This window comes from Pleurodeles waltl, chromosome 10, assembly GCF_031143425.1.
Source record: "Pleurodeles waltl isolate 20211129_DDA chromosome 10, aPleWal1.hap1.20221129, whole genome shotgun sequence".
NCBI lineage: Eukaryota > Metazoa > Chordata > Amphibia > Caudata > Salamandridae > Pleurodeles > Pleurodeles waltl.
In genome coordinates this window covers 943,421,640-943,435,161 of record NC_090449.1, presented here as the reverse complement: position 1 = coordinate 943,435,161, position 13,522 = coordinate 943,421,640, and the positions used below count along the sequence as shown (strand labels likewise).

The following is a 13,522-nucleotide window of genomic DNA, read 5'->3' as shown; positions in this document are numbered from 1 at the left end:
GGGGATGAGTGAGGAGAGGCTCACTCTTGTGCTCGCTTCCACGTTCCCTGGAGAATGCACCAATAGACCTAGTTGCAGGGACACATGACTAGTTGTAGCTGGAAGCTGGTCTTTGTGTATTGCCCCAGACAGTGAGACAAAGGGGGAATAAGTGTTGTCAGGATGGGCCATCTCTGACTTGATGGGGCAGGGGGAGTGTCACCTACCCTAATTGCACATCACAAAAGTGCTGTCTGTGCCATCTCACAAAGTGTTTGACACTAGCCGTTTGTGCCACAAGACAAGCTGGGGCCAGGGCAGGGAGGTAGGAAATTCTAGACACTTCTCAGGTGGAAACCTCCAGAACCTTATCCTACTTCAAAACTGTCACCAGGTATAAATATTGGACTTCCTTCAGTACCAAGGTGGGCCTGTGAATACTTCAGGAGAAAGAATGCTGTGCTTCTCTACTGCCAGGGATGCTACTCTGCTGCCCTGCGTGCTGAGAAGGAAGAAGGGGCTTGCACCCTTCATCCCAGGCTGAAGTGACTCCAAGGTTTAGCTGACTGACCTGTTGTGACCTACAGAGACATAAGAACCTCTACAGGCCGCCCTGCTTCTGCCTAGCTGACCTGCTGCCTGGACCTGCAACTGGACCTGTCTGTGTCACTACTGGCCTCTGCTGGAGTGAGTTCCTGCTCCCCAAGAGGTGCCTCTCAGGTTTGCAATCAGTGGAGCTCCCCCTCCAAGAAAAGGTGAAATCTTCAAGTTTTGGGCTCCTGCGACAGCAAAAGGGCCTGTTCACATCAAGATCTTGACACTCCCACCATCTGCCAATGCAAAGCTCTGGGAAACCTGATTCATCACGCCACATCGACCATCATCAACGCCTCACAACATGAGATCTGCACTTCACGCCACAGCTTCAACAGCCCATGGTAACCACCAACATTAACCTCCAGCAATGACTGCCTTTTGATGCCTAGCAAGAGCTTTGGGCTACAGCGACAACCAACCACGGCATCTGGCATACTCTTCATGCCATATTGACATCCGCAGTGCTCTCCTTGCAGCCCCCTCCACCACAAAAGAACTCTTTGCACTGGACTTTAGAAGGGAATTCTTTCAGCAGGACTAAGATGGTCCACGTATCTGGCCCATACTGTATCTTGAGCAGTCTGAACTTGTGACTTTCACCTGGTTGTGCATGACCAAAAAAAAATTGTGAGTGGCACTTTGTGCTTTGTGGCACTATACTCACCTTAAATCTTTAAAAATGCAAATCTCAAGTTCTACTGATTGAATTGTTGTAATTTTTGTCTCAAATAACATGATATTTTGCTCTGTTGTTCTAAATTGTTGTGGAATTGTTCTTGTGTTTTGTTATCACTTTCTTACTGTTTGAAATGCAACACAAATACTTTACACATTGCCTCTAAGTTACGCCTGACTGCTTTTGTGCCAAGCAAACAAAGGGATAAACACAGGTTAATTTGGCTTTGCTTGTGGCTTCACCCTCACAGGAATTGTGGTTGCTGCTTGAGAAGGATTTCACTCCTCCTCAACCAATAACCCAGTTTCCCACAAAGGGTTTTGGAAGTCAAACTAGCATGTAACCACTGTCCCTTTATGTAGTCTTTGAACTTATTTATAAATTCATGGTCTAAAAATGGCCTGATTAGTGAGAAGTCCTATTTCTGTGGTTTCTTTGCTGAATTTCTATTATTTATATATTTCTGGATTCCTTTCTTTAGTGTCCTACAGTATGCTTTCCAATTTTTTTCCTTGCACAGGTGCCTTTGTCATTTTTGGGACCCACATGGGTGCCACATTTTCATACTGGGGCAATATTTCCCTTTGATCTTTCACTGTGGACCTCGTCTGAGCAGATTGTCAAGTTGAATAGCTTCATTATTTCTGACTGCAATTTGAAGGTGCTATATTTGATGATTTTGATAAGTATAGGGTCTTTTTCACCAATGTGTTTACTGCATTTTGAAGGGTAAAATAAAAAAAAACAGTATACTTTAATTACTAATTTGTAGTTTATTTGTGTGTTGTTAACCTTGTTGGTATGGCAATGATTAACTTATATTTTTTCTGTAATTATGTTTTTATGTTAATGAAATATTTAATTGTTAACTAATTATGTAAATTTCTTAAGTCAATAGTTTAGATTTTTGTTGTTTTTAAATTAGTTTTCAATATATTGATTTGTGTATTTAATAATACAACTTGTAAAATGTATTTTATATTTATCATTTTTTATTGAATTTGTGGTATTTAATTAGTTTTCAATGTTAATATTGTTTCAAACATAATTTATCATAATTTGTTTAGAGGGTTGTGGATTTTTTGGGTAGTAGGAATGAAGTGTATTTATGTTAAATGTATTTATATTTTTTATTTGTGAAATTTTAATTGTTTACATGTAATTCTATTAACTTAGATTGATTATATTTTTTATTTTGAATGCTTTTCAATATTTGTATGTTATTCAATATTTAAAGCTTGATTAAAAATGAATTAGGAGTTAGTATGGTATGTTTAACCTTTCCGAAGCCCAGTACTTTACATGTTTTCACTTATGTTGGACTAAGAATATTAAATGTAGCCCACCAAAGTTCAACACTTTCCCTTCTGTGGGTTAGATTGGAGTGGGAATAGTAAATCTGTCCCCTTCAAAGTCCAACACTTACCCTGACTCAAACATTTTCCCTACTGTTCCTTTAATAGGAGTGGAAATAGTAAATAAATGATATCTCCAAAGTCCAACACTGTCTCTGATTTTGCTTACATTGGAGTGGGAATAGTAACTCTAACCCCTCAAAAGTCCAGCACTTCCACTACTGTTAAACAGATTGGAGTGGTAATAGTAAATCTGGCCTCTGCAAAGCCTAACATTTTCCCTGACTTTGCTTACATTAGAGAGGGAAAGGTAAATTGAACCCCTCCAAATTCCAACACTTACATTGACTTTGCTTACATTAGAGAGGGTAAAGTAAATTCTAAGTCTAGCACTTTCGCATCCTTTGCTCAAATTATATTGGGAATAATAAATCTGAATCCTTATAAATCCAAACAATTATACTAATTTTGCTTTTGTTGAAGTAGGAATAGTAAATCTTACTCCTCCAGAGTCCCCCACTTTCCCTATTATTAAATAAATTGAAGTGGGTATAGTAAATGAGACCCCTCCAAAGTCCTACACTTTCCCTTCTGTTGCTTAGCTAAAATGGGACAAGTAAACCTAACCCCTCCCAAGGGCAACCCTTTTCCTGCTTTTGATGACATCAGAGTGGGAATAGTAAATCTAAACCCTGCATATTCTAACACTTTCCCTACTGATGTTTAGATTGGAGTGGTGATAGTACATCTGACCTCTCCAAAGTCCAACATTATTCCATATTTTGCTTACACTGAAGTGGGAATAATAAAACTAAACCAAAGACCTCCAAAGACCAACACTTTCTCTACTGCTGCTTAGATTAAATGGGAATAGTCAATCTAACCCCTCCAAAGTCCAGCATTTTCACTGTGTTTGCTTATGTTGTTTTGAGAACAGTAAATCTGACCCCTCAAAGGTCCAACATTTTTTCTACTTTAACTTAAATTGGAATTTGATTAATAAATGCTACCCCGCTGCTGGTATTGATTAGTTTTAATTGTTGGTATTATTTTCATATTTTAATCTTAATTTTTAAGTTATTAACAATGTTAATGTAATTGTTGTTGTAGATACATATTAAAATATACATACAAACATATTAATATATGAGTAATATGTAGCCTTAATTAAAATTACATTTAATTTAGTTTTCATGTGTATTTTTGGGTATGTATGTTTGTTACTTTTTAACATTATATTATCATATTATTGATAACATATTCAAATTAATATATAGTTTGTTTAATGATTTCTTAATATGTTTAAAGAATGTATGTATATTTTAGAAACATGCATTAAAACTTTATTTTTTATTCATATTATTCTGTACTTTAATCTTTGAGATTAATTACTTAAAATACTATATATATTAAAATATTGCCTTTTTTGTGATATTCTGTTCAACAATATTTTTGACACAGTCCATCAATCAGTATTTGTAGAGCGCGGCTACTCACCCATGAGGGTCTCACAGCACAGTAGTTGTGTAGTTTATATTTTAAGTACGTGGACAATACTTTTAAGAGGTTATTCTGGTTTCAATATTGTTATTACCAGTATTCCGTCATATCATACGTTATGTTATGTTGATTTGCATAAAGCACTAATCACCGATAATGGTTACCAGTGGTGGTGCGTGTTGCCCTCGCCGCATTGTTCAGACAACCAGGCTTCAGCTTGTTGTGAAACTCAAGTAACAAGAATGAGGCTCTGATGTGCTGTGGGAGGTCGTTGCATGGTTTGGGTCTTATGTCAGAGAATGAGTGATTCCCCTGTTCTGCATTTGCAAATACGGGCTGAACTGATGGTGTCTTGATGGGTTGTGAAAGTGTATGCGGCTGTTGATGTAAGAGGTTCCCGTGTTGTGTAGGGCTTTGTAAGTGTGCGTGAGGAGTTTGAATTGGCTACATTTGTGGAAGAGGAGCCATTGGAGTTCCAGGGCAGAGGTGAGATGTAGGGGTGGTAAGGGAGGTTGAGTATGAGTCTTGCTGCAGCATTCTGAATGGTCTGAAGACTGTTCAGGAAATGCTTGGAGATTTGGTTTACAGTGTGTTTCCGTAGTCAAGTCAGATTTTGTGATGCGTACTTGCATGATAGTACGCATGTTATTCTGCAGGAGTCACTTGAAGATTTTTTGTAGCATTCGTAGAATGTGGAAGGTAGAGAATCTTACTGAATTGACTTCTGCCATCACGTAGAACTTGCAGTTTAAGCAGTTTAAGATGCCCCCCAGATTTCTAGCATGGTTGTTGGGTGTTGGAGGTAGCCAGAGTTCTACTGGCCACCAGGTGTCGTTCCACAGGGATTTCTTGTTTACAAAGACTAGTACTTCAGTCTTGTGAGAGTTCAGCTTCAAGCAGTTTGTTCTCATCCATTCCGCCATGAGTGTCATGCTGTTGGTGAAGTTGATTCTTGTGGCGGGTGTCCTGTCTGTGAAGCAGAGGATGAGTTGGGTATCGTCTGTATAGGAGCTGATGTTGATGCCTTGAGATCTGATGATGATGGTGAGTGGAGCCATCTAGATGATGAAAAGTTTAGGGTTGAGGGAAGTACCCTGGAGGACACTGTATACCAGATTCAACAGCTTCAGGTGTGAAAGGTGGCAGTCTAGCTCTTTGGGTTCTTCCTGTGAGAAAGGAGCAGATCCAGTTGAGTGCTGGTCCTAAGATACCACACTCACGGAGTGTTTTGATGAGCGTGTTGAAGAAGACTGTGTCAAATGCTGCTGAGAGATCGAGTAGCATGAGGGTGGCTGTTTCTCCCCTGTCAAGGATGGTCCTGATTTCTTTGGTGGCTCCAATAAGTGTGGCTTCTGTGCTGTAGATCTTTCTGAAACCTGATAGGGTGTTGTCCAGTAGGTGGTGGAGCTCAAGGTGGCTAGTGACCTGATTGCCTTTTCAGTCATTTTTGCTGGGCAGTGAAGCAAGGAGATAGGTCAGTAGTTGGCTTGGATCGGCTGAAGGTTTCTAGAGGTGGACATTTACTGCTGCATGCTTCCAGGCTTCTAGAGCCTCTAGACCATTAAGGATGATTAGCCATGCTTTAAAAAAAACTGACTGATTGATTGATTGAATGCATAATGGAGCCAACCGCTCAAGTTTTAACAACTCTTAAAGGAGAAGCTTAATTAGCATATTTGATGACATCATGGAAAATTATGTAAAACGGCATTTGACATCAGTGGTAACATATGACATGATAGGTAAAATAACTTTAAAAATGTGAAATTAATAAAATGACAACAAAACATCTCTGAAGTAGGCACATTGGTTCCAAAATTAGTGGAGAAGCGCTATGAGGTGTCCAAAGCGTCTGCTTACATTAACTGAAGCAATCTGTAGGAGGGCTTCTGTTGTGGTCAAATTGCTTCCTGATGTCTTTAAAGCTCACAGAGCAGAGCTTTGAAAAAAAGTGCATTTAGAGTTTTTGTTCTAGCCTTTTTACCAGGTGTAACATTTAGCCTGTTGTGAGTGAGAGGGTCTTCCTGGCCACCAAATGTTTGTCTCTCTCTCACAATGAGTGAGACTTGAGAGGGCATACTTACAAAAAATGTATGTATGGCAGCACCATGTCTTTTTTGCTTTGGTGCGCTGCCCTACGCTAATTTGAAAGGGCAGCAATGCACTGCATTTACGTGATATGGTGCATTCCTGTTGTTTCAGCCAGCGCCGGCACTCAGTATGGTGCCTAGCGCCAATGCAGCCACCTGTACGCAGGATTGTTTTTGTGCAGGAAAGGGAACCTTCCTGCACAAATACAATCCATGGAACATTTTTCCTGTTTCTATGTGTGCTGCAGAATGCAGTACACATAGAATGATGAAAAACAAGGAGAAATAAAGATACTTCTCCTCGAGTTTGGTGCATTTCCAGGCTTATACATCCTTGTAAATCTTAGAATACATCAAAACACATGGGTATTGCTAGGGAAACTCACTGCCACGCCCATGGAATGCACCCCTGGCACCGTGTTGCCTTACATCATATCTACGAGGCCATGAACAGACAGAGGCTTTGTGCAGCCTTATAGATATGGATCTGCACGCTGCACCAGCCATAGCCATTGCCAAGATTTACTCCTGCTGTGAATGACGTCCTTCTGAAACTCTTGGTCAAATATTGTGTGTGCAAAACCTCTGTGACGCGCTGTGAAAATAATAAAGGACTTCGCTGTCGTTTCTGAGACGTAAAATGTTATTAGAAATAAAACATGTTTGACTTCAGCAGTAATTCGCGCTGTTCTGTTGCATTTAATTCCCAGATTGCTTTCTAGGACCTTTTGAAATTGTACAGAATCGTACACCCCCGTATACATTTTCAATGCCTCCGAAGATGATTTGAAAATTATTCATTTGTAGTTAAGAGCACAAAGCTAAGTACAAATTGCAATGTGGCACAATTTTACCAGAGCTGTTCTGGTATTTATAGAAATGAAAGCCCGCGTAAGTATCGTCATTTTTTTCTAAGCATTGTTTTCTTCTTCTGTTCGTATAATTGTTATGGATAGAAGCATAAGCGCGCCTTTCAGATCAGATTTAAAAAGATAATGTGCGTCTCACATTGGAGGGTAGTAATAACCAGATTGGTTTTGTGATTATTTTTCCTGTAGCGGGGCTGAGCGGAGCTCATGTAAATCACACACGAAGGGGAAACGAGCACTAGATGGGGAGATGAGATAAAGCTGCGGGAAGCAGCTCTGAAAGTGAAAGAATCCCGGAAAGTGCTGATAGCCTCCGGCCCCTTTCATGTCAATTGCTGAAGGAACGGGCACGTCTGCCTGTCTGCGGCTTATCCGGAGACGGCTACTGTAAGGCGAAGCGTCCTCAGGCTACTGGCGCGGACTGCCGCTAGATGGCAGTCTGCCTCTGTCGGGCACGAGCTCTTCTGCCAATGTCCTACAGCACGGGACGGCTGCCATCCCCTCAAATAGTCCCGGGATCCTTATCACTAGAAACCTCAACGTGATTCATGTCTGCACAGTGGGGTGGGCCTTCCAAAGCATCCTTCTTGCAGTGCTGGGAGCATACCTGCCCGGAGTGTCCTGCAGAAAACTATAACTGTTCGCTTCCCCTCGGCTGCCCCTCCCACCCATGCCAGTGGACAGTGGTTTGTAACATGAAAGCCAGCAGTACACCTTGGCAGGGGCTTTCATCTCGGGAGTTTTATGACACTTGGTAAATGTGCAAAGTTGTTTTAATTAGACTCGGCAGACAGCCCGGGGCAGCGACAGCGCCACAGAGTCTTGATGCCGCCTCTCCCTCTTTCTCCACAGCACAACAGGCCGCTGTACTCCTTTGAAGACAATGCAGACTATGTGTACGATGTCATGTGGTCACCGGTGCATCCCGGGCTCTTCGCATGCGTGGACGGGATGGGGCGCCTGGATCTCTGGAACCTTAATAACGATACCGAGGTGAGCAGGGGGGGATGGGCTGTGGGGGGGGGGGGGGGGGGAGAAGGGGAGATGGGCCAATAAGGAAGGACTTCTTTTTTGTACTACAGCCTCAAGACATATTAGTTTATTCAAACACATCAGCTATCCTCCAAGAAGGAAGCTCTGCAAATCTAATATGGTTTCAATTTACGTCACAGCCTCCGATATGATTTCACGGTTACGAAATAATTAAAGCAAGATAAAGTCAGGTAGTATAAAGAAGGAAGAGGGAAAGTGAAACAAAATGTTTGAGAAAAAGTATTCTTAGGGTCGTTTTTCTCAAGTAATATCGTATTCCTACTCTGTTATTTGCCACATAAACAACGAAGTTTTGTAAATACACCACAAGAAAGAGCACACATTTTTATTTTTTGCTTCAAGAAACAGCTTTTCAATGTTTACATTTTTTTCAAGCAAGATCGTCCTGGAACGTAGGTTTTAGTCGACTGACCGGATTTAGCTCACTTTACTGCTTTTGTTGCTCTACAGAGTTACATAAGTCAGCCACCACCTGGTCTTTGAGGTTTTGAGCTTCTTGCAGTAATACTTAAATCACCACCATAGGCCACTCTCTTTGGTATCACAGTCAGCTCACCCATATTTAAGTAACTCCATCATCACTGAAGGGTGCTCACTTCATTTTGCAAAGCACGCATTGGCGCGCCTTAAAATGGACTCTGCTATTGACAGGTGGAGAGGCACCATGTGAACAAATGTCTTCCTCCTAAGGGCAGTCAACAGGTTGAATGCCATGATCCAAACATGCTTCTTGGCCTCGGACACCCAACTTAAGTGTCTCATATGTGGACATTAATAGGTTTAAAATGTTAGAAGCCCAAATGTTCTAAGCTGCATGGCGCTGGTGTTGATACATTCATCAAGATATGTCACTCTTTAACTAGATTCACCACTTTTCAATATTTCTAGTTGAATTGTGGTGTATTGTAGTACGATCAAGAAAATGCTGTACAGCTATGCTTTTTAGCGATGGTCCATTGCTATGATCAGGGACATTTCAAAGATTAGATAGTCAAAACTAAAAGTAAGAGAAAACTCTTTTCATGGGCATTTCTTCAAAACACCTGAAGCAAAACAGGCTTCATTATTTTCTAGATTAGGCGTTTCTCAAAATAAAACAAAAACCTTTGTATTTTCCCACACATGTGTATATGTTATGTGCATACTATGTAACTGTCACTCTGTTTAAAGAAAAATAACTTAACAATTTTCTACCCTCAGCTACTTCCCTTGCTGTTATAATGTAGACAATGTAAGTGTATTTATAGGTCTGCGCGGTCTTGCTTAAATCCTCGCTGACAAACACATGCCCACACCTCTTCCTCTAAATTATCATTTTCTCTGCTTCACAACACAATGTATTTTTTAATAAACATGTGACAAAGTAAATAAAAATATATACTTTCAGTCTTGTTAGGTTATGTAATATTCTTATTTGTAGAGTGCTGTACTCACCACCTTGACACCAAGTTCTAAATTGATAACTCAACTCTAAAAGGAAATAGATGTGAACTTCTATGGAAAGTGCCAAGGTTTAATTGGTTTACAAATTAACAGCTAGCCACCAGAAACACCAAGTTGTATGGCAGGCCCGTTCCACAGTAGATGCCTGGACAGAAAAAAACGTGCAATGACCCATCATGTATTGGTAATAATGGGGTAAGGTTTAGGGCATGAAGTGCTGAGTCGTTGTAGCAGGGCACACACATATTGTTGAATTATATCCAGTAGACGAAGTTGACCGTTTTTGAGCAGTGTACACTGGTAAGCCATCTAAATACTACGTTAATATGGTAGTTGTCAGAAAGTCAGGCGAGTACATTTCAAATGCATATTTTAACATTCTTAAAATTGCTAAAGAAAGCCTTTGCAGTCTTAATATGCACACCTCCGAACTTAGAAAAAGTTGTGTTTAATCAGAATGAGTGATCGATTTTATTTTTAAATGGCAAGTGTTTCTTTCATAAATTGTATGAGGACAGCAGATCATATCAATACTCTGCACTAAATAAAAAAAAAACATTCGGATTTATCAGGAATATTCCTAAATACGTTTTCAAACATGCACTGCACCTACATATATATATATATATATATATATATATATATATATATATATATATCAGTATTTTCAAATGAGTAGTTTAAAAAACGTATTTGGACATTTTGTTATTTATATATATATATATATATACACATATCTATACGTGTGGGCACCCATTTATTAAAAAGACACAAATTGTTCATAGCTAAGTATGTATATATCTGTTTTGGAATTTAAAGATATACATAAATACATGTGTATACAATATGTACATGTGCATATACAGCCTCCGAATCCCTTGTTATGCTGCTTGTACAAACTCTTACGTCCACATAGGCAATCTCCCAAAGCCAAAAGGCAAATGCATTTCTACTTATTGCTTTGTAACTGTTGGGGCGTACCTTTAACATGACTATGACACGAGTTTAGGAGAGGATTACTGAGATTTTTATCTGCATTCGAAAGAAAAATAATAGTCTTAGTGTTGAGGTATGTATTGTGACAGTGTGTAATCCTAGAGTCTGAAATAAACAAGTGAATAATGAAAAGTAAGTCGTCATAAGAAAATGTTGCCACGGTGAAGCTCACATGAATAATAGGCAATAACTTACATTTCTCTAATAGCCGTGTAAAGAAATATCACTGGAGAGCATTCCAATGCAGAGCTCATACCTGACTTCTGCAATTTGTTTAACAATGAAGTACCTTATATTTTTTAAGTTCCTTTGTGACAGTTAAATCTAGCAATACCTTATTATAGTTCAACACCGTGCTTACGCAAATAACAATATTTCTGAAGAACTAAAATGCTTAATAATTTCATCCGAAATATAGACTGTTTGCCCCATAGGAAGAAATCAGACATCTGTAATGCTACATTTATCTTTTTCTTTGCACTTATTTGGCAAATTATCTTTTAACTTGATATTTGCTACTCTTCCAAACAACATCGTATTTTTTTCTGCCATGTTGGCAAATGTTTGATGCCCCCTAGAGTTAGTTATTTGTAGGAAGGGAAGTATGATTGTAAATATTCATGCCTGATTATGTCACATGGTGTTAACCAATTATGGCACAGCATAAACATTGGTTATACAGCCAATTTGCTTCAAATACTCAAGTTCACACTATTATATCCATTGGTTAAAAAGTTCCACAGTGCAAGCACCTTCAGTCGATTTTTAAAAAATTCTTATAATGTTCATATATTCAGTAATCGTGCTGCAGAACAAAAGCTGATGCAATGCTAAAGGAATGCATGTTTCTTATCCGAAGATATGTACATTTCAGTTTGTCAAAATACTTTTAAAGTGCACATTTGCAAGTGCCTGCGAGCAGATATAGAGAGCAGTGTTACAAAGTTTGTGACAAGTGGATAAGCAGGAGAGAAGCCGTTTGAAGTGTCTGGAGCAGGAAGCAATGCAGCCTATTTAATTAAAAAGAACACGTGGGCCCACTCACTGCTACGGAGTGCCTTCCTCAGGCTGCAGACAGCACGTCCTTTAGGTATCATCGGTAACACCAAAGCATCTTTTAAGTTGTGACACAGACTATGTCAACATGCTGAACATTTTTTTTTTTAAATTAACCCTTTCATGTCTGACGCTTAAAGCCTACTGGTGAGGCTTTCCTTTCTCTGCTCGTTTACTATCCAGGCCGGGGCGACAGGTAATAGGTGCTCAGTCTGGAGCAGAAATGCTTTTGAACATCAAAGGAGGCACGTACAGTGAAAACCTCTAACGAATAGTTTAGTCCTATTATAATTAAAATAGAGACATATGTAGCAGACAGAATATAGTAGCGTTAAGGACGCCAGCGCGTGCTTTGATCTGCTGATGTCTATATGTAATACTACGCAACTTTTTGCATAATAGCTCATTAAAGCAGTATGCACACAGATCTCTTAAATAACACAATTAGAGCCAGGTTCCTTAAATAGCATTGTTAATAATGGCACAAAACAACTCCAGGATACACCAGTATTTTAATGATAACTCCTAATATTTGGTAGAGTTCGCCCAAATGTTGAGGTGAGATTGCAATAGTAGCAACCACATTTTAATTGGACACTCGTGATTTCAAGGGAATAGTAGTCATTGAAGAAGTATGATTTAATACTGGTATGTTTTTAGCTCCAATTTGTTGGAATTTTTAACCAGTACCGCTGTTTGCTATTCAGATATGCTGAGTACTAAAGACTATGGACTACATGTGATAACATGAAAAAGAAATAATGCCTGTATGGCATAAGTCTTCCACTTTTTTGTTTCACGAGCAGTCATTAAAATAGCCATGCAGAAGACAGAATTTGTTAACAAATGGCACAGTATTTCTGTTGAGTACACTTCTTAGGCCCCAAAATAGTATTGAACGATTAATCAGAGGTAGCCCATAAACAGCTCTTAACATTTTCAAAAAGAGTGAGCGTCTTGAAGACCATGATAGTATCTGTTTCATTTAAGGCATCATGCAAAGGGACTGGCATTATACGACCTGTACGGGTTTTTCATAGGCTACAATTTGTTACAAAGCTAAAAGATCTACCAAAGACAGTGATGACCCAATGCAACCTTCAAAAGATAACCTTGTAGCAAAGATTTTCTTTCTTTCGTCTCAGCCATTTTTACTATTCCAACATCCATGTTTCATGTGCATACATCCATAGGTGTCGTACACATGGCCTGTCTTTTCCTAGAAGCAGTCTTATGGGACAGAATCAGTAACACTACTAAACACATGGATGGTTGCATATATTTATTATTCAAGTGTTTTCTATTGTGCATCCATCATGCCTGATTGGTTGTCTGGGGAAATTTACATTAGTTCATTTTATTGATATGAGGTGTGCATCAGATAGTGCTTAAGAAAATTATGGTGAGACACTCTACAGATAGTAGCACTGTGTCTCAGCTCCTGGATTGAGTTGTTCAGCTAGGAGTATAGGGAACAAAAAGCACTCCAAAGTTCTGTTTTAATAGTTTTTAGACTTACAACTGGTTTAGGTTTTATTTCAGGATTTCTGGTAACCTTCTGTGGAATTAAAATGGCTTGGTAGTGTTCTACAATTGGGGCTTCACCACTCACTAAAGTAACACTGACAATAGCCGATGGAGATTAAAACATTGAGGGTGTATTGTATGTAAGGTTCACGCTCTTCTAAGAGTGCCTGGAGTGAAGTCTGTTATTAATTTGAGAGCCTCTGAAAAAGCAGAAATATAGGAACAAGCAGTACAGATGCTGAATAATTTGCATTTTAGGTCGTCTCATTGCTCCTCGTTCTGAGATAACATAACTTTCAATGGTTTTCAGTTGGCAACCCAATCAAAGCATTCGTTTACAGGTTGAACTATTGATTCCATCCATATAACATTATTTAGTAA

General features: G+C 39.3%; 1 protein-coding gene across 4 annotated transcripts in view; it reads left to right on the top strand.

Annotated features, from left to right (window-relative positions):
- The window catches only part of DYNC1I1 (dynein cytoplasmic 1 intermediate chain 1), a 1,447,115-nt gene that overhangs the window by 1,393,914 nt on the left and 39,679 nt on the right, over window positions 1-13,522 (top strand). For all 4 annotated transcript variants that reach the window (XM_069211741.1, XM_069211739.1, XM_069211740.1 and 1 more), the window contains one exon: window positions 7,919-8,059. In XM_069211741.1, coding sequence (XP_069067842.1) covers window positions 7,919-8,059 — 141 coding nt within the window. The remainder of the gene's footprint in view (window positions 1-7,918; window positions 8,060-13,522) is intronic.